This window comes from Macaca mulatta, chromosome 11, assembly GCF_049350105.2.
Source record: "Macaca mulatta isolate MMU2019108-1 chromosome 11, T2T-MMU8v2.0, whole genome shotgun sequence".
In the NCBI taxonomy this organism is placed as follows: Eukaryota; Metazoa; Chordata; class Mammalia; order Primates; family Cercopithecidae; genus Macaca; species Macaca mulatta.
Genome location: NC_133416.1, coordinates 15,212,708 through 15,231,708, shown reverse-complemented (window position 1 = coordinate 15,231,708; position 19,001 = coordinate 15,212,708). Strand labels below are relative to the sequence as shown.

Genomic DNA, 19,001 nt, shown 5'->3' with positions numbered 1-19,001 from the left:
GTCTCACTATGTTGCCCAGGCTGGTCTTGAACTCCTGGCCTCAAGCAATCCTTCCACCTCTACCTCCCAAAGTGCTGGGATTACAGGTATGCGCCATCATGCTTGGCTGATATTTACTTCTTCATTTTTTTGGTCTGCATTCTGTACCATCAATAGATACGAACTCCCTGATAGCAGAGATATTTGACTGTTTTGTTTACTACTCCATGCTAGGTGCCTAGAAAAATACCTAGCATATAGTAAGTGCTCAATAAATCTTTTGTTGAATGAATGAATATCTGTGTGCCTGTGGGTGCGTGTTGGGAAGGGATGAAGAAAAGGAGAGATGAGGCCACAGTTGTGATGTAGAAAGATCATATGTCTGTGTGTAAAAGAAGTAGGACACTAAATTGAGCTTCTAGAGACAGGTTATTACTCTGGGCCAAGATTGCTCATTCTTGGGAAAGAGAAGAGACACAACAACTTTCTATGTATAAAGCAGGGATGTGAGGACAAGGTCCAAGTTGACCTAACTGTAAATCACCAAACAAAAAATGTCTCCCTTAATATCTCCTTCACACCACAGGAAATGGTGTCTTCCAGTCCAATCCTCTTCTTATTTATTTTTGAGACAGGGTCTCCTTCTGTTGCCCAGGCTAGAGTACAGGGGCACAATCATAGCTCACTGCAGCCTCAACATCCTGGGCTGAATCAATCCTCTTGCCTCAGTCTCCCAAGTAGCTGGAACCATGGGTGCGGACCACCACACCTGGCTAACTTTTTTTCTTTTTTTTTTTTTTTGTAGTCTTGTAGAGTCTATTTTTGTCTTGCTATGTTTCCCAGGCTGGTCTCAAACTCCTGGGCTCAAGTGATTCTCCTCCCTTGGCCTCCCAAAGTGCTGGGATTACAGGTGCGAGGCACCGTTTCCAGCCCGTCCTCTTCTGAGAGGTCAATGTGGATTACCAACTTGATTAGAAAGCTTACAGAAGGCCCGGCACAGTGGCTCAAGCCCTAATCCCAGCACTTTGGGAGGCCAAGGCGGCTGGATCACAAGGTCAGGAGATTGCGATCATCCTGGTTAACACGGTGAAACCCCGTCTCTACTGAAAATACAAAAAATTAGCCGGGCGTGGTAGCTGGTGCCTGTAGTCCCAGCTATTCCGGAGTCGGGAGGCTGAGGCAGGAGAATGGCCTGAACCCGGGAGGCGGAGCTTGCAGTGAGCAGAGATCGCGCCACTGCACTCCAGCCTGCAGCCTGGGCGACAGAGCGAGACCCCGCCTCAAAAAAAAGAAAAAAGAAAAAAAAGAAAGCTTACAGAACTGGCCATGATGGGGAGGTGGAACGCGGTGCCCCAGATAACTCTGAAGTCTTCCCCTCTTTAGATAACATCCCTTATAAAGGAGGTCATTCTGGTGAGGAAAGCTCTTCTAAGGTCAGGAAGTTCATTGTCAACTCAACTACACACCCTACAGTATTAGCAAGGGAGTTAGGGTCAGCCTAGGACGGGGCTTGGGTTTCTATGACAACTGCACACGTTGAAGAGCCTTTGGAGTCAAGACATCAGGTTCAACATGCAATTGCCTTTCTCTGCTCTTGTTTCCCATCATTAAAGGCCGTACAGCCAGTTTGCATTGGTGGTGTGTGGTGGTCCAAGTCCTCTCTCCAAGTCAATCAGAAGCACCAAGCCTTCAATTTCATGGAGGAAATTCTCCTAGGGATGACGTGACCTGCCGACTCCTGCTTCTCTCTCTCTTTTCCCCATTCCTCCCCTCCTGAGGCTTCCCTGCACTACCACCCTGGGACCTTTACTTCCTGACTCAGCCTGTTTTGAAAGTCACTAGACTACAACATCATTTTCTCATTAAAACCACAGAATTAGGCCGGGTGCAATAGCTCGTGACTGTAATCCAACACTTTGGGAGGCCAAGGCGAGTGGATCACTTGAGGTCAGATGCTCAAGACCAGCCTGGCCAACATGGTGAAACCCTGTCTCTACTAAAAATACAAAAATTAGCTGGGCATGGTGGCAAGTGCCTATAATCCCAGTTACTTAGGAAGCTGAGGCAGGAAAATTGCTTGAACCTGGGAGGCAAAGGTTGCAGTGAGCTGAGCTCATGCCACTGCACTCCAGCCTGGGAGAACGAGACTCCATCTCAAAAATAAATAATAAAAACAAAAAATAAATATAATCATATAAATATAATAAAAATAAATAAATGAATAAATAACCACAGAAATGAGTTCCTCTTAGCCCTTCGTGGTATCATCCATCACAGCAAACACCACAGGAACTCAGCACTTCTCTGGGGCGTGTACTCAAATTCAGAGTCAAGGTTTAGATAAGGCTATGTTCCACTTGACTGGAATATAAAGAAATCTGGGAGTTATGTAAATGAATCAAGGATTGAAGTGTAGAGTGAATCTGAGCAGAAAGAAGTTGGAATCAGGAAAAAACAGCCTGAAGGTCACTGTAGGTATTAGGAGATAAAAAAGCCTAGATGGGTGTGGTAGCAGTGGAATGGATCAAAATGGATGGGAGAGACATTTAATGGGAAGGAAATACTTTGGCAAAAGTATATTAGAGTGGCCAGGAGGTGTAGTTCACGCCTGTAATCCCAGCACTTTGGGAGGCCAAGGCAGGCGAATTGCTTGAGCCCAGGAGATCGAGACCAGCCTGGGCAACATGGGAAAAGCCCATCTCTACTAAAAATACAAAAACTAGCCGGGCATGGTGGCGAGCACTTATGGTCCCAGCTACTCAGGAGGCTGAGGTGGGAGGATCACGGTGGGAGGCTGAGACTATAGTGAGCCGTGGTCGCACCACTGAACTCCAGCCCATGTGAAAGAGGGAGACCCTGTCTCAAAAAAAAAAAAAAAAGAAGAAAAGTATATCAGAGAAGTAAGAAAGGGGAAGAGTTGAAGATAATGATGATATTTCCAGGTAGACAACCGGGAGACTGATGTTGCCTTTGGTAGAAGTAGAAGAGTTGTGAAACTGGGCCAGTTTTACAGAGAAATTTAGCTTCAGATGTTCTCAGAAGCAATGCCAGCGTATCCGTAAGGATAAACAGTGCTTGTTCAGTCAATAAATGCTATTGGGCATCTGTGGTGGGAGCTGGAGAGACACTGGGAGATTCAACAATATCTGTGATGCGGTTTCTGTCCTTAAGAGCCTTGGGGTAGGCACATATATATTTAATAAAATGTAACAAGTGATAAGTCTGCATAAGAGACACACAGATTGCTCTTAGACATTCAGATTAGAGCAAGACTGCATCTGGCTGGAGTCAGGAATAGCACTTCAATGGGAGGAATGGCATGGTAGGAACGCAGCGAGGGCTTTTGTTTCGGTGCACTCTTCCTGCAACCTTTTTCATTCAGTCAATGATTTCGTTTGTTTTCATTTTACGTAGTACCCACCAAATTCAACTTGACCCCAAATAATCCTTTAGAGCTGGTTTCATCCATACCAACATGCAGGACTGTTGAGACCCTGGAAACGAACATGCTCAGTGAGGGGCTGTGTGACAAGTTCAGGGGAATGGCAGCCTGGATCTGAGGTTCAGGGAAACTTGAACCTTAAGACTGGAGGAGAATGAAAAAGCTGTCAAGGAAACTAAGAAAGACTGATGTCACAGAATTCAAGAGAATGGGTGTTTTAAGAATTGAGTATTTGGCTGGACGTAGTGGCTCACACCTGTAATCCCAGCACTTTGGGAGGCCAAGGCGGGCGGATCACAAGGTCAAGAGATCAAGACCATCCTGAACAACATGGTGAAACCCCGTCTCTACTAAAAATACAAAATTAGCTGGGCATGGTGGTTCATGCCTGTAATCCCAGCTACTCGGGAGGCTGAGGCAGGAGAATCGCTTGAACCTGGGAGGTGGGGGTTGCAGTGAACTGAGATCGCACCACTGCTCTCCAGCCTGGCGACAGAGTGAGACTCCATCTCAAAAAAAAAAAAAAAAAGAAAGAAAGAAAGAAAAAGAATTGGGTATTCAGCAAAGTCAAATGCTACAGAGAAGTTAGAAAGAATTAAAATTAAATAACAGTGTTTACCATGCAAAACCTCAGGGGACAATGTTAAAATCAAATCAACCACAAAGCATTATGATTTTGAATAGTTTATGATACCCAACTCATTCCTTACTCCTACTCATACCTATCTACTCACTCACATGCCTCCAACACTTTTAGTCCATAACTACTAGGCTGCAATTGAGTACACACCCCTAACAGGAAGAAATTTGACAAGCAGGGTCAGTAGTCGTTTCGAAGGAATGACCCCAAGAAGTTTCATTTTTTGAGGTTTTAAAATCAGGTCTGGATAGGCCTGTTTGACCAGTAATTTCTTCATTCATGTCTGTGTCGTCTCTACTGATATCTTCAGTTCCAGTGCATCTACAGTTAGCAAAAAGTTCTTATAAATCATGTCCTTCTACTTCAGGTGTTTTGTTCACAAGAATCTTGCCATGTTTGGGAGATTTGGGGGAACATCACAAAATATTGTTTTGTACATAGGCTTCTGTTTTATTTTCTTTTGTTTTGTTTGAGACAGAGTTTCACTCTGTCACCCAGGCTGGAGTGGAGTGGCGCGATCTCAGCTCGCTGCAGCCTCTTTCTCCTAAGTTCAAGTGATTCTCCTGCCTCAGTCTCCCGAGTTGCTGAGATTACAGGTGCCCGCCACCACACCCAGCTAATTTTTGTATTTTTAGTAGAGACAGGGTTTCACCATGTTGGCCAGGCTTGTCTTGAACTCCTGACCTCAGCTGATCCTCCCACCTCAGCCTCCCAAAGTGCTGGGATTACAGGTGTGAGCCACCGTGCTCAGCCTGTACATAGGTTTTTATGATCAGAGCAGAAGTTTTATAACTTTCAAATCACACCCACATTGTTTATTATAAATACTAGTGACTTGCAAAGCTATATTTTATTTTTTTCTTATTGACTAGCCTACTGGCATAAGATTACTCATCCTGGGCCGGGCGTGGTGACTCAAGCCTGTAATCCCAGCACTTTGGGAGGCCGAGACGGGCGGATCACGAGGTCAGGAGATCGAGACCATCCTGGCTAACACGGTGAAACCCCGTCTCTACTAAAAATACAAGAAAATTAGCTGGGCGAGGTGGCGGGCGCCTGTAGTCCCAGCTACTCGGGAGGCTGAGGCAGGAGAATGGCATGAACCTGGGGAGGCGGAGCTTGCAGTGAGCCGAGATCGCGCCACTGCACTCCATCCAGCCTGGGGCACAGAGCAAGACTCCGTCTCAAAAAAAAAAAAAAAAAAAAAAAGATTACTCATCCTGGATGAAACTGTTACCGTCAGGAGACTTTTTTTTTTTTTTTTTTTTTTTTTTGAGACAGGTTCTCACTCTGTTCCCCAGGCTGGTTGGAGTACAGTGGCACAATCACGGTTCAGGGCAACCTCGACCTCCTGGACTTAAGTGATCCTCCCACCTCAGCCTCCCAAGTAGCTGGGACTACAGGTGTGCAACACCATGCTCAGATCATTTAAAAATTTTTTGTACAGATGAGGTCTCACCATATTGCTCAGGTTGGTCTCTAACTCCTGGATTTAAGCAACCCACCCGCCTCAGCCTCCCAAGGTGCTGGGATTGGCCGGGCGCAGTGGCTCACGCCTGTAATCCCAGAACTTTGGGAGGCTGAGGTGGGTGAATCACCTGAGGCCAGGAGTTCAAAACCACCCTGGCCAACATGGCAAAACCCCGTCTCTACTAAAAATACAAAAATTAGCCAGGCATGGTGGCGGGCGCCTGTAATCCTAGCCACGCGGGAGGCTGAGGTGGGAGAATCGCCTGAACCCGAGAGGCAGCGGTTGCAGTGAGCTGAGATCATGCCACTGCACTCCAGCCTGGGCGACAAGAACAAAACTCCGTCTCAAAAAAAAAAAAAAAATCAGAAAAGTCAAGAGCACTGGATGGGCACAGTGGTTCATGCCTGTAATCCCAGCACTTTGGGAGGCCAAAGTTAGTGGATCACTTGAGGTCAGGAGTTCAAGACCAGCCTGGCCAACATGGTGAAACCCCATCTCTACTAAAAGTACAAAAAAATTAGCTGGGCATGGTAGCGCATGCCTGTAATCCCAGCTACTCAGGAGGCTGAAGCAGGAGAATTGCTTGAACCCAGGAGGCGGAGGTTGCAGTGAGCTGAGATTGCGCCACTGCACTGCAGCCTGGGTGACATAGCAAGACTGCATCTCAAAAAAAAAAAAAAAAGAAAAAGAAAGAAAGAAAAAAGAAAAAGAAAGAAAAGAAAAGAGCATAACTCTGGAGTCAGGCTGCCAGAATTCAAATTCTGGGGCACCTCATGCTGGCAATGCAACCTCTCAAATTCCTTACTTTACCTAACAATATAGGGTAATTGTAGTGCACACACCATAAGATTTTTGTAAGGTAAATGAAATGATATAGGTCAAATTGGACTTAGAACAGTATCTAGTGAGTTCTCAATAAACGTTAACTATTATTATTGCTAAATATTCCACATGTATGTTCGATATTATTGAAATGTCATTTTATTTAAGCACTGAAAAAAATATTGTTTTTAAATGATATTTTGACAGTGCAGTTTTAATAAGAAGTGAGGGCAGAAAGAAATGTCTGCTTATCAATCAGGGAGCCTAGAGAAAGAAGTTTCGCCTAAAAGAAAGACTTCAGACATCACCCCTACCCCAAGCTGTATCTACACAAAAAGCTTCTCCCAATTATAATTATTTTGGTGAATTTGGCAACCGTATTCACACAAATGCTGGAGGAGGCCAGGATCCGCCTGCTCCTGTGTGTAAGGGAGGCAGAGGCCTTGGTTGTGAACCATAGCTAAAGCTCAGGGCAAATCAGGTCACAGGCCTGCCTGCCGTTCTGCCTCTGGGGTTATAGCGTAAATACAAAATTGGATTAAACATCATTTTCTGCAGATATAGCTTCATATAGACAATCTGTATGCATGCAGGCAAAGACCACATTGGAGGGCCTTCTCTCCACAACCCGGTGCTAATGCTAGTCAGGTTTGGGGGTGCCGAGGACCCCTAATGTGCATTCCTGGACCCTAGATGGGTCTTGCTTCATCAGCACGATTTCCCCTCTCCTAACAGCTCTCTGGTTGCTAAGAGATTGTTTTCAGATCTAAGGGCTCACTCTTTGTCCTATTCCAGACCACAGCAGGGTTTACTTTCCCTCTTATGAGTTTGCCAGGAGCAAAAAGTAACATCCCAACCTCCTGTCAACTCAACAAGAGATTTATTGCAATTAACTAAAAGGACACTTGTTACTACAGGAATACCATATGCTTCAGCAAAGATAGGATCCCAGCTTGCGGCTGGCCTCTGCAAACAGTCAGGGGCCTGCCAACACAGCCTTTTTTGGTTGTACAGTCATTAACAGTGCAGCCTCCAGACCCAGGAATGTTTCCAAGGTGCAGCTGGCACTCAGATAGTGAGGTCATCTCCAGAGCAGTTGTTCCCAACTGGCTGCTGCAACCACAACAGGCTTTTTGTTTAAACTGCTGGACCCCCTACTCAGTGATCACCCTCCTTTTCTTTCTTACCAACAGAATCTGAGGTATATTAGGGGCAGCGTTGTTCTCAACTAAAAATACTACATTTCCCAGCCTGCCTTGCATGGTCAAGATTGGTGGCTTGCAAGGTGAAGTCCCCCAGAGATTTACGGGAAAGTTTTGCTTTCCTGGTATACATGCTGCCCTTCACCCTCTCTGCCTACCTCTCTTTAGTGTTTGGATTTTGTGAAGGCTAATTTGGCTGATCCTAGGTTTCCTTTCAATTCCTTTCCAGGTTGTAATTATTCGAATGTTTTGAATTGTTCAAACATTTTGAGACTGCTGGAAGTCTGATTTCCAGGCAATAAGGGAATTCTTGTGTATGCGTTGATTACTTTAAAAAATTGATTCATATCGTTTTATCTGAATATTCTAAGTGAAAATGATTAAACATCTGCCCTTTTTCAAAGTTACTGATTCATACACAAGGAAACATAGAACTAAGAAATTAATTACAGAAAGATAAAAAAGTTTGAGAAATGAGCAATTTATTTCAATAAAGAGAAAGCATTAATTTTGCTACAGTGGGAAAAAAATGAACTCAAGAGTTGCTACATTTAACTGTATTCCCATTTATCTCTGCACAATGTCTTTATCTCAGTGTCTCAATTCACACGAAAATATTGAATGAGAAATATACCATGTTGGCTGATTGCTTGACATATCTGATTTAGGGAGACTTCTACAGCCACTCCTCTCCTTTTTCTCCCAGTAAATACTTTTGACTTTGACACTTACCATATTGGAAATGACAGGTGCCGGAGGGCAAGTGCATCAAAGCAGTTAGGATCCGAATGTTTGCTAAGGATTACTTTTTTAATGGAGCAGTTTTATTGAATCCTTAAAACGCAGAACCCAATGAATCTCCTTTATTGTGAAACAAAACAATTCAAATGATTGCAAACCCAGGAACCTAACAGAGAAGCACTTAAACATTTAGAACAAACATACTTATTTTTCAAACTTTGACATTTTTGTGAAGTACGCTTCACATCTAAATATCCCTCTCCCTTCTTCTCTTTACAACATACGATTTCAACCTGTTTGTTTATAGAATGAAGGCCTTGAGGAAAAGCCTTATTCACATTCCCGTAAAAGAAATAAATACATATTTGTTTCTAGAATCAATCTAACTGAACTTGACTAAATCTTGATAGAGGCTCCAATCTTACTCACACATAAGGGGATGGATGATCTTTTGTTATCAACAAATTCTCATTAACATAGCTAAACAGTTAATTAAATTATTCAAATGCATTTCTTGAGTTCCTACTATGTGCAAAGCATTGTTCCAAAATAGACACTCTTCCTTAGAAATAAAGTGGGTCACTGAAATCATAACTTCAAAAGTATAGAACTTTTGATACACCCACAATATTCTAATGACAGGAAAGTTTGCTGCTGCTGTTAGGGCTTCTGCTTCCAGAATTGCCCAGTTTATTTCTAGGGAATAGCTCAGGCATTGGAAGAATATAACTTAAACTTAAGCATTAATAAAACATGGAGTTAGGGAATGGTTGTACCTTTATGCCATAACACAACTAACAATGTGAAGTACATTCCGGTGATCTAAAATGCTAGCATCTGGCCAGGCGAGGTGGCTCATGCCTGTAATCCCAGCACTTTGGAAGGCCAAGGTGGGTGGATCACATAAGGCCAGGAGTTCAAGACCAGCCTGGCCAACATAGCGAAACTGTGTCTCTACTAAAAATACAAAAAATTAGCCGCATGTGCCGCTGCATGTCTGTAATCCCAGCTACTCAGGAGGCTGAGGCAGGAGAATCGCTGGAACCCAGGAGTCGGAGGTTGTGGTGAGCCGAGATCAAACCACTATACTCCAGCCTAGGTGACAGAGTGTCTCAAAAAAAAAAAAAAAAAAAAGCTAGTATCTGGGTGAAGCAGTCTAGGAGATGACACCAGCTTGAAAATAAACCAAGATAAATTTCAAAATAAACCAGACCAATACAGACCAATTGCGATTTATAGGAAAAATAAAAATACAGAAGCATCACCTCCTCTCCACAACCCCGGCACTGAAATTCTACTTCCTCAGACATGCTGCCATCATTGGGAAGGGTGGGGGCAGATTGGGTACATTTACAGAATTTTAAATAATTAAATAACAGAGGCACAGTTTTTGCATGTATGGTCCCAAAGACTTTTCAACTTATTTTTCAACATTACAGTTGTTAAGAATGGAAACTGAAGGAATTGTATACATTTTCGCTGACGGTTTCTTACAGACCCCGAAGTGAAAATGCAACACATCACCACCATAAGACGGGTTATTTTGTCTGTCACCCATAAGACGTAACTTGATAGGACATCAGGCTTGCAAGGTTTAAGTGCTTCCTTCACATACCTCTAAACTTTTTATCTTTCCTGAACTAAATAGGTTCCTTTTCCAGGTCAAGTGTTATCTTCTGGTAAAATACTTTCAGGATAAATATGCTTCCTCAGTTATAAATCCCACAATGCAAGCCTCCATTACAAGCTTAAACTCAGCTCCTGGTCTTGCTCTTTAAGACTCTCCGCACTTACTTAAAAGGATCACTTAAAACACTAGAGAATAAAAGTCTCCCTGAAGGAGAGAGACATTCAAGGAAAGCAATGCTATTTCCAGCCCATGCCCTGCCTTAGAAACTCAAACTTAATCTCATCTCTTGCAAAGAGCCTCAGCAGTCTCCCATTTAGAAACTTGCTCTTATTATTTTCTAAACGTGGTGGTTAAATAAAATTAAATGCAAACAATAAACAATAATTAAATTACAAACTTAAAATAAATAAAAAATACATGGACTGGCGCTTTTCAGAGAAGGTAATAATAGAGAAAGGTCAGTTTCGGGAACTTCACGTTCCTTTCTGTACCAGTTTCTACAACAGATGGGAAACACTGCCCTCTAATGGACTGACAGTGTTACATCCCTTAGTTCATACGGTGAGACACTGCCTCAGGATGCACGTACGGGTGCTCGCGCGCTCTCTCTCTCTCATTTTGGCTTCTGGGACACAGTCTGTCCTTGGTCATCTGTGAACGACTCAGAAGACCGTGGAGTCCCTAGAGAAGCTGCGAAACTTCGTGAAAGCTCATCAAGGGGATTAGAAGTTAGCATTTGTTGCAGTGGTTTTCAAACCTTAGTGTGCCGCAGAACCACGGAGAGAATTTGTTTAAACTCAGGTTGCTGGGCTCCACATCCAGAGTTTCTGATTCCATTAAGTCAGGGGGGTTGTGTCCAAGAATTTGCCTTTCTAACAAGTTCCCGGGTGGTGTTAATCTGCCATTCCAGGGACCACACTATATGAGCCAGCACTATGCTAGGCACTTTGGCTCATTTAATATCTCACAACCGGATGAGGTTTTATCATCTTTGTTTTACACAGTCAAAGACAGATTAGGTGGCTACACTCACACAGTAGTGACAAAGCCTGTCTCAAGCCCAGGATTGTCTAACTCAACCCATCACTCTCTTCTGAACACAATGATGTCGGGAAATGAAGTTGGCAGTCGCTCCATCTATCGGGCCCTCAGCTTCTTCATGTGAGGGAGCAGGACTTAGATGATGGTTTAACCGGCTTCCCCTCTGAGTACTTGGAGGACTGGATTGGGAGCCACTCAGGAAAGGCCTACTGCATACTCAGGCTGCATCTGGGAGTGGGTAAGCTGAAGGGAAAGGGAAGAGGAGGACATGTCAACACCAGGGCCCTCTCTGAGTTCTGAACCGTCCTACAACGTTTAGAGAAGGGCTGATTTGCTCTGAATTCTGCAGTTCTTTGTATAAGACATTCTGGAAGAGAGGCAAATGCCTTCTCTCATGGGCATTTTGAGGACTTCAAAGACTAGTAGGACTTGGAGAGGACCCAGAGGGCGGCACTCTCTCCAGTCTCAGGTCAGGCCACCAGGGCAGGGTCAGGGACCCCGAAGTAACTTTCAAACAGTAGTGCCTGCCCAGCTGTGTTTAGACAGAAAGGTTTTGATAAAGGAAAAAGAGTTTTGGGGTCACATTCTTCCACTAGGATCACACAACTGAAAAGTCCGTAGCACTCAAGCCCAGGCAGATGTCACAGTGATGGGAAAAGAAGGGCTCTGGGGACCCACCCACTTCAAAACCAGTTTTTCTCATCCTTTGCCTTCGGCTCCTAACCCAGCGTGGTGTTTTCCTAAGGGAGCTACAAAATCTGGAGCATCCCATGGGGATGATTTGCTGGCCTCGGTCATTAGGGGGAAAGGATGTTCTCAGAAAAACAGCCCTGCACGCTGGTCAGCAGAGATCTTGAGGTCGTGGCCACGGCTGTACTTGGTGCAGAGCTGGACCCGAGACTCCAGCTGTTCGCTGAGTTCGTCCAGAGCCCCCGTGCAGGACTCCAGGCTCTCGGCCAGTTTCTGAACTTTGGCCTTCAGCACGGCCTGGCTAACCTTGGTGTCCCCCTCCGCCCGCCTGGGGATGAGGAAGCCACGTGAGCCGAAGAAGACGATGAAGTAGACAGAATTGTACAGGGCGATGGAGGCGTTCCTGCCGCACTGCAGCAGCTGGCGGTCCCCGCAGCCCTGCCAGCGGCAGAAGAACTCTAGGCAGCTCAGGATCTCCCGCATCTGGTCCTGGCAGGTGGCCGCGATCTCCTGCACCCTCCGCAGCTCCCGGGAGTTGCAGAAGATCAGCGAGAGGTCGGACGTGATGGTGACAGCCCCTCCGGCTGTGGCCACCCCCAGCCCCACGGCCGACGCCAGCAGCGAGGCCCCCAGGGTGACCGGGCTGAGCGAGAGCCCCACGATGGCTGCGAGGGCGCCTGTTGCGCTCAGCGAGCTGCCAGCCACGTTGGCCACCAGGGAGCGCCTGCGCAGGCGCTCCAGGCGCCGGGCCACCTCGCGCAGGCGCAGCACCTGGCCGTGCAGCCGGCCTCGGCGGTCCAGCAGCAGCCCCTGGAAGCGCCTCAGTGCGTCCGGCCCATGCGGCTCCCGGGCTGCCGGCCTCTCCATTCCCTGCGGGGACACAGACACGCGGTCAGCCTGGAGTCTCCGTGCCAGCCGCCGCTCCCTCCCTGCTGCCTGGACGCCAGCGGGAAGTTGGCACGAGTTCAGCGGAGCAGCCACTGCCCCGCTAGGGGAACGGGTCTATTTCCAGTGGATCATGAATCAAGTTCTCTTGAGGGGAGCCACACAAGTTCTCAGGACCTTATCTCTGCATATGGAAATAGGAATAATGCTATCTTCTGCTTCTCTCCCAGGGAACGCTAAGGATGGGTTTCATCAGCTATGTGTTAAATAAGATTTAAACTGGGAGGGGCGTGGTATTAGAAGACTTCTCCAATACTGAGGCCTTTGCTCTATTTAAGATAACACCTTGTAAGTGGTGGGTTGTACAGTTTACAAAGCCCTTTCATCTTATGAAAATTGGATCCTAGGAGTTTTGCAACACACTTTTCTCTCTCTCTAATGTATGAAAAAGACGTCCACAAAATCTCAAAAATCATATTTTCTACCAAGCAGAAGAAACTAATCTAAGTTAGATGCTTGCCTGAAGCAACTCTTCTGCTTGTGATTCTTCCAGGCTCTTTTCTTAGAATCAAACCTAAAGTGAGGTTTGCGTTGTTTATTCTAACTAGGGCTCCTTAGATCTTCAGAAACATCAATCTTTGCTGGGTGCTTAATTTAAACTCAGTCACATTAAATTAATACCATTATGTCTCTTTGTTATGAACGTTTTCTTTTAAAATTGAGTAATGGTTGAATAAAATAAAGCGGCCAAAATTTATGTTCAACAACTTGTACCACGTTGAAGCCAACTGAAGATGACTGACAAAGATATTAACAAGTTGTACATCTTGGGGGAAAAGTACATTCATCCTCGTTGCCAAGATTCCCACCTTCATGTCCACTGTAGTCGTCATTATTAGGAACTTCTTAGAAGTGGCAAATGAGCCATAGAAATAGAGCATTTCAAAACTGAGCTATCAGGGCAGAAATCATTCTCGTCTGGAAGAACTGCCTGCATCAGACATCAGATTCTAGAAGCAGCTGATTCTTCACAGAGCCCAGTCTAGAATCCTGATCTCCTTACTCATAGGACTTAATTTTACTTCCATACTTCCATAATCCAACCCACCAGGGGTAATTTTCCAGGTAAAAAGAGAAAATGAGAAAAAGTCATCCCGAATATATGCCTTGGGGTTCCCCACTTACCATTCACTTCTGTCTGCCTCCAGGAAAGTAAAATCTGAGGCTGTTTCTGGATGAGTGTGCTTTATAGTCCCAGAGAACCAATGGCTGCCCTGGGAAAGCCTTGTCTCATTCTGAGAATTTGCCATTTCCTGTCCTGACCCCTGCTGCCTTCATCCAGAAGGACGTGACATGGTGGAAAATGGCCTGCCAGCACAGCACATCCCGTATTTAGGAAACGAACATTGTGTGTTCGCTTTCCCCTGAACGCAGGAAGAGAACCACAGGCTCTTCCCTAACTTGAAACAAGTGTGTTGTCATTCTCCCAGGGGGATACCCTGCCTTTCCTGAGAATAGCTAATGACGCGATAGGGAAGGCCTTCAAACGCACCCCAGGCTGACCAATTATAGTGTTTCTTGAGGCCACCATTACAAAATCATATTTTAAAAGAAAAGGGAGGGGGTGGAAAACCCTCATATCTGATATAGCCACTCATACTCCACTGCTGTATTTTTAAAAGCATTGTGAATCTGTGAGTGGCTGGAGCCTGTGATCCATTTTGCATGCGGCGGGTACCCTGCAGCCCTAAGAATGCAAGGCCACACCCGCAGGAAGTGCTCCATGCAGTTTTGGGCACCCCCAGCTGTGGAGAAGACATTGGAGGTCTCAGAAAGGGCACACTCTAGGCCACATGCATCAGAAAGATCAGTGGGGTCAGGTTGCACGAGGAGCTAATTATACACTTTCAACCGCAGCAGGGAACTGGCTTCCCAGGTTTTCATTTGAAGTAGCAATTGTAGCCCATGTGACAGGGAAATGAGTGGATTCTGTCTACAGGGTAGCGAGGCATGGGCTGAAGGGCAATTATTTTGACAATTCAGCAGGAAAAAGTGAGTGTAGCTTCTGTGGACTTGCTGCAGACCAGATCAGATGGAACACAGATATCTCTGGGGCATTCGGAGGTCGTTGGAGCTCAGCCTAGGAATTCAGTCCTACTATATGGCCCCAAATCCATCCATCATCCTTCCAACCCTCTCCTCCAGATAAGGAGGGCCAAATTCGTTTCTCACTTGAATAAGGATTATCTCAACTGTCTGGCTGACCTGGAAAGCCTTAACAGCCATATCATTCTGGATCATGATTCAATCCCCCACCTTTATGACTATACTTTGTATTTATCAACACAGTATAGCAACAGTAGCAGCAGTAGCAACAGTACTATTTGCTACTACTCACAACCATAGTCCTTTCACACTTGATTATTCTAGATTTGATCTACTTCCAAATAGTCTTCTTACAGCTCCTCAAAGGATAACTGTAACCTCAATCTAGATGCCTCCAGTGTGTCCTTTTGAGGTTAGAAGTGGAAGAACATCCTCCTTTGTCTCCATAGACATGGTCACTCCAAACCGGATGCGGGCCAGGGTGAACTGGGGAGGTAGACAGGAGGGAACATACCCCTAATTCTTCAGCTGACTTATGTTCCTCTAACTTCCCTGGACATCATCTTGTGTGTTTTGGGTTTAGAGGAACACAATTAAATATTTTATAGATGAGGAATATTGCTGGGATACAGGGTCTTCTTCAGAGCATCAATATCATAGTACAGAGGTAGGATGAAGAACCAGAAGGTAGAGGAGAATAGACAGCATGTATACTGACCCTAGCCCATCTCTTGGAATTTGTTTTTCTCTGTGTTGAAACCCCATTTTCTTCATATTTGCCTCTTTATGGAGGCAAAAAAAATTGAGTTCATTGACAGTTTGGGCTAAAGTTTTACTGCCCATAAAAACCTGGTACTTTGGCCACTATAGTAGCCCATGCCTATAATCCCAGCACTTTGGGAGGCAGAGGAGGGAGGGTCACTTGAAGTCAGGAGTTCAAGACCAGCCTGGCCGACATAATGAGACCCCATCTTTACAAGAAATTTAAAAATTGGCTGGGCATAGTGATTCACACCTGTAGTCCTAGCTATTCAGGAGGCTGAGGCAGGAGGATCACTTGCACCCCGGAGGTCAAGGCTGCAGTGAGCTATAATGGTACCACTGCAATGCAGCCTGGGTGATAGAGTGAAACCTTGTCTCAAACAAAACAAAACAAAACAAAAACAAAAAACAACTGGGGCCGAGTGTGGTGGCTCACCACTGTAATCCCAGCACTTTGGGAGGCTGAGGCTGGTGGATCACCTGAAGTCAGGAGTTCGAGACCAGCCTGACCAACATGGTGAAACCCCATCCCTACTAAAAATGCAAAAAAATTAGCTGTGTGTGGTGGCACGCACCTGTAGTATCAGCTACTCAGGAGGCTGAGGCAGGAAGATCACTTCAACCTGGGAGGCAGAGGTTGTAGTGAGCCAAGATCACACCACTGCACTCCAGCCTGGGTAACAGAGTAAGACTCTGTCTCAAAAAAAAAAAAAAAAAAACCCAACTGGTATTTCACCTTGTTTGTAAGAACTAACACTTGAACTTAACAATTTCAATTCAGCATTTGTTTACATTTATTTATTTATTTATTTATTTATTTTTGAGACAGAGTCTCAGTCTGTCACCTGTCCGGAGCTGCACGCCCCGGCCATAGCGAATAATAACTGACGATTAAAAACGCCTGAGCTATATTCATTTCCACCCCACACCTTCTCCCTAGATTTACCTTTTTCCCTGTATTAATACCTCATAAAAGATGGCGCTCTTCCTGCTTCTTCTTCACCCATTTTTCCCGCGCCCGTGAAAATTACTACCTGACAGCGCAGGTGCAACATGACCTTCGACCAGAGAAACCAATACCTATCTGGCCACGCCTCCATTATGAGATCATTTTCGCCTTGGCCCAACCCCTTCCCCTCCAAGTGTATATAAGGCACTGCATTACCGCCATTAAAAGAGAGAGACTTGATCAGAGCATTGTCTTGTCTCCATTTCTCGTATCTCTTGTTCCCCAAATTCCCACCCCCTCCTCCAGGGCCTGCTTCGACTATCCCGCGGGCCGGGATAGTCACCCAGGCTAGAGTGCAGTGGCATGATCTCAGCTCACTGCAATCTCCGCCTCCCGGGTTCAAGCGATCCTGCTGCCTCAGCCTCCCAAGAAACTGGGACTACAGGTGCGCACCACTACATCTGCTTAATTTTTGTATTTTTAGTAGAGACAGGGTTTCTCCATGTTGGACAGGCTGGTCTCGAACTCCTGACCTCAGGTGATCTGCCTGCCTCGCCCTCCTAACTGCTGGTATTACAGGCATGAGCCACCATGCCCAGCCAGCATTAATTTCATATAGTAAAGACACAATAAGAAATTTTAGGAACAAATGAAGGCATTTTGATCAAAAGTTCTGTGTGGTCAGTTTCCCCAAAAAAGTATGTGGACCACATCCTCAAACTTCCTTTTAAAATTGTTTTCTGGGCACTTCCAACACATCACCCTAGAGAGACTACATTGAAAATGGTGGTTGGCCCTCAAAGTAGCCTTCAGATCTCTTCTTTTTTTTTTTTTTTTTTTTTTTTTTTTGAGTCAGGGTCTCGCTCTGTCACTCAGGCGTAATGGCACGATCACGCCTCACTACAGCGTCGACCTCCTGAGCTCAAGCAATCCTCCCGCCTCATTTTTTGACTTTTTGTAGAGACAAGTTCTCACTGTGTTGAACTCTTGAAGCAGCTGAACTGTGGCATTAGCTATACTAGCTTGAATTCTGAGTCCTCGAACCATAAGGAAATTCAGTGTAGGAAGGAAGAGAGATAGAGAGCTTTTTAAGCATAGGAATCTTCAGGCCCCAGCCCTAGACAGTCTAATTCAAGTGGTCTGAAGTGGGATCTGGGAAAATACAGGTAATTCCTACCTGCAGCCGGGTTTGTGAACCACTGCTCTAGGAACTGGTAGTTTTGTTTCATTTTGTTTTGTTTTGTTGAGACAGAGTCTCGCTCTGTTGCCCAGGCTGGAGTGCAGTGGTGCGATCTCAGCTCACTGCAATCTCTGCCTCCCAGATTCAAACAATTCTCCTGCCTCAGCCTCCCAAGTAGCTGGGATTACAGGCACTCACCATCATGCCCAGCTAATTTTTGTATCTTTAGTATAGATGGGGTTTCACATTGTTGGCCAAGCAGGTCTCAAACTCCTGACCTCAGGTGATCTGCCCGCGTCGGCCTCCCAAAGTGCTAGGATTACAAGCATGAGCCACCACGCCCAGTCAGAACTGGTAGTTTTCTGACCACCTGTTACATGGCAGCAGAAATAGTAAGTCTAGGCCGGGTGCGGTGGCTCAAGCCTGTAATCCCAGCACTTTGGGAGGCCGAGACGGGCGGATCACGAGGTCAGGAGATCGAGACCATCTTGGCTAACCCGGTGAAACCCCGTCTCTACTAAAAAATACAAAAAACTAGCCGGGCGAGGTGGCGGGCGCCTGTAGTCCCAGCTACTCAGGAGGCTGAGGCAGGAGAATGGCGTAAACCCGGGAGGCGGAGCTTGCAGTGAGCTGAGATCCGGCCACTGCACTCCAGCCTGGGCGACAGAGCGAGACTCCGTCTCAAAAAAAAAAAAAAAAAAAAAAAAGAAAAGAAATAGTAAGTCTAGTGGAAAGGAGTGTGTTAGCTAGGCGTTTTTATAGTTATCAACAACCCATTTGCTTTAGGCCCCTACTTAAAACTATCACATTTTAAAGATTAAGTGGGCCGGGCGCCGTGGCTCACGCCTGTAATCCCAGCACTTTGGGAGGCTGAGGCGGGTGGATCACAAGGTCAGGAGTTCAAGACCAGCCTGGCCAAGATGGCGAAACCCTGTCTCTACTAAAAATACCAAAAAAATTAGCTGGGCGAGGTGGCAGGCGCCTGTAATCCCAGCTACTCGGGAGACTGAGGCAGAGAATCGCTTGAACCCGGGAGGTGGAGGTTGCAGTGAGCTGAGATCATGCCACTGCATTCCAGCCTGGGTGACAGAGTGAGACTCCATCTCAAAAAAAAAAAAAAGAAAAGAAAAAAGATAAAGTGATAATTATGCTCAAGGCCTTTCAAAGGCCTGGGCCACTTCCATTTTTTGAGGCTCTCAGTTATTTTATTTTTTATTTTTTTGAGACGGAGTTTTGCTCTTGTTGCCCAGGCAATGGCGCGATTTTGGCTCACTGCAACCTCCGCCTCCCAGGTTCAAACAATTCTCCTGCCTCAGCCACCCAAGTAGCTGGGATTACAAGTGCCTGCCACCACACCTGGCTAATCTTTTGTATTTTTAGTAGAGATGGGGTTTCATCATGTTGGCCAGGCTGGTCTCGAACTCCTTACCTCAGGTGATCCACCCGCCTCGGCCTCCCAAA

General features: G+C 45.7%; 1 protein-coding gene across 1 annotated transcript; it reads right to left on the bottom strand.

Annotated features, from left to right (window-relative positions):
• Positions 1 to 8,021: 8,021 nt before the first annotated feature.
• Positions 8,022 to 13,764, bottom strand: APOLD1 (apolipoprotein L domain containing 1). Its single transcript, XM_001088028.5, has 2 exons — positions 13,729 to 13,764; positions 8,022 to 12,528 (listed from the first exon to the last, which is right to left on the bottom strand). Exons 1-2 carry the CDS (start codon positions 13,729 to 13,731, stop codon positions 11,785 to 11,787), a joined length of 747 nt encoding a protein of 248 aa, XP_001088028.2. The 5' UTR covers positions 13,732 to 13,764; the 3' UTR covers positions 8,022 to 11,784.
• Between the last annotated feature and the right edge of the window lie 5,237 nt (positions 13,765 to 19,001).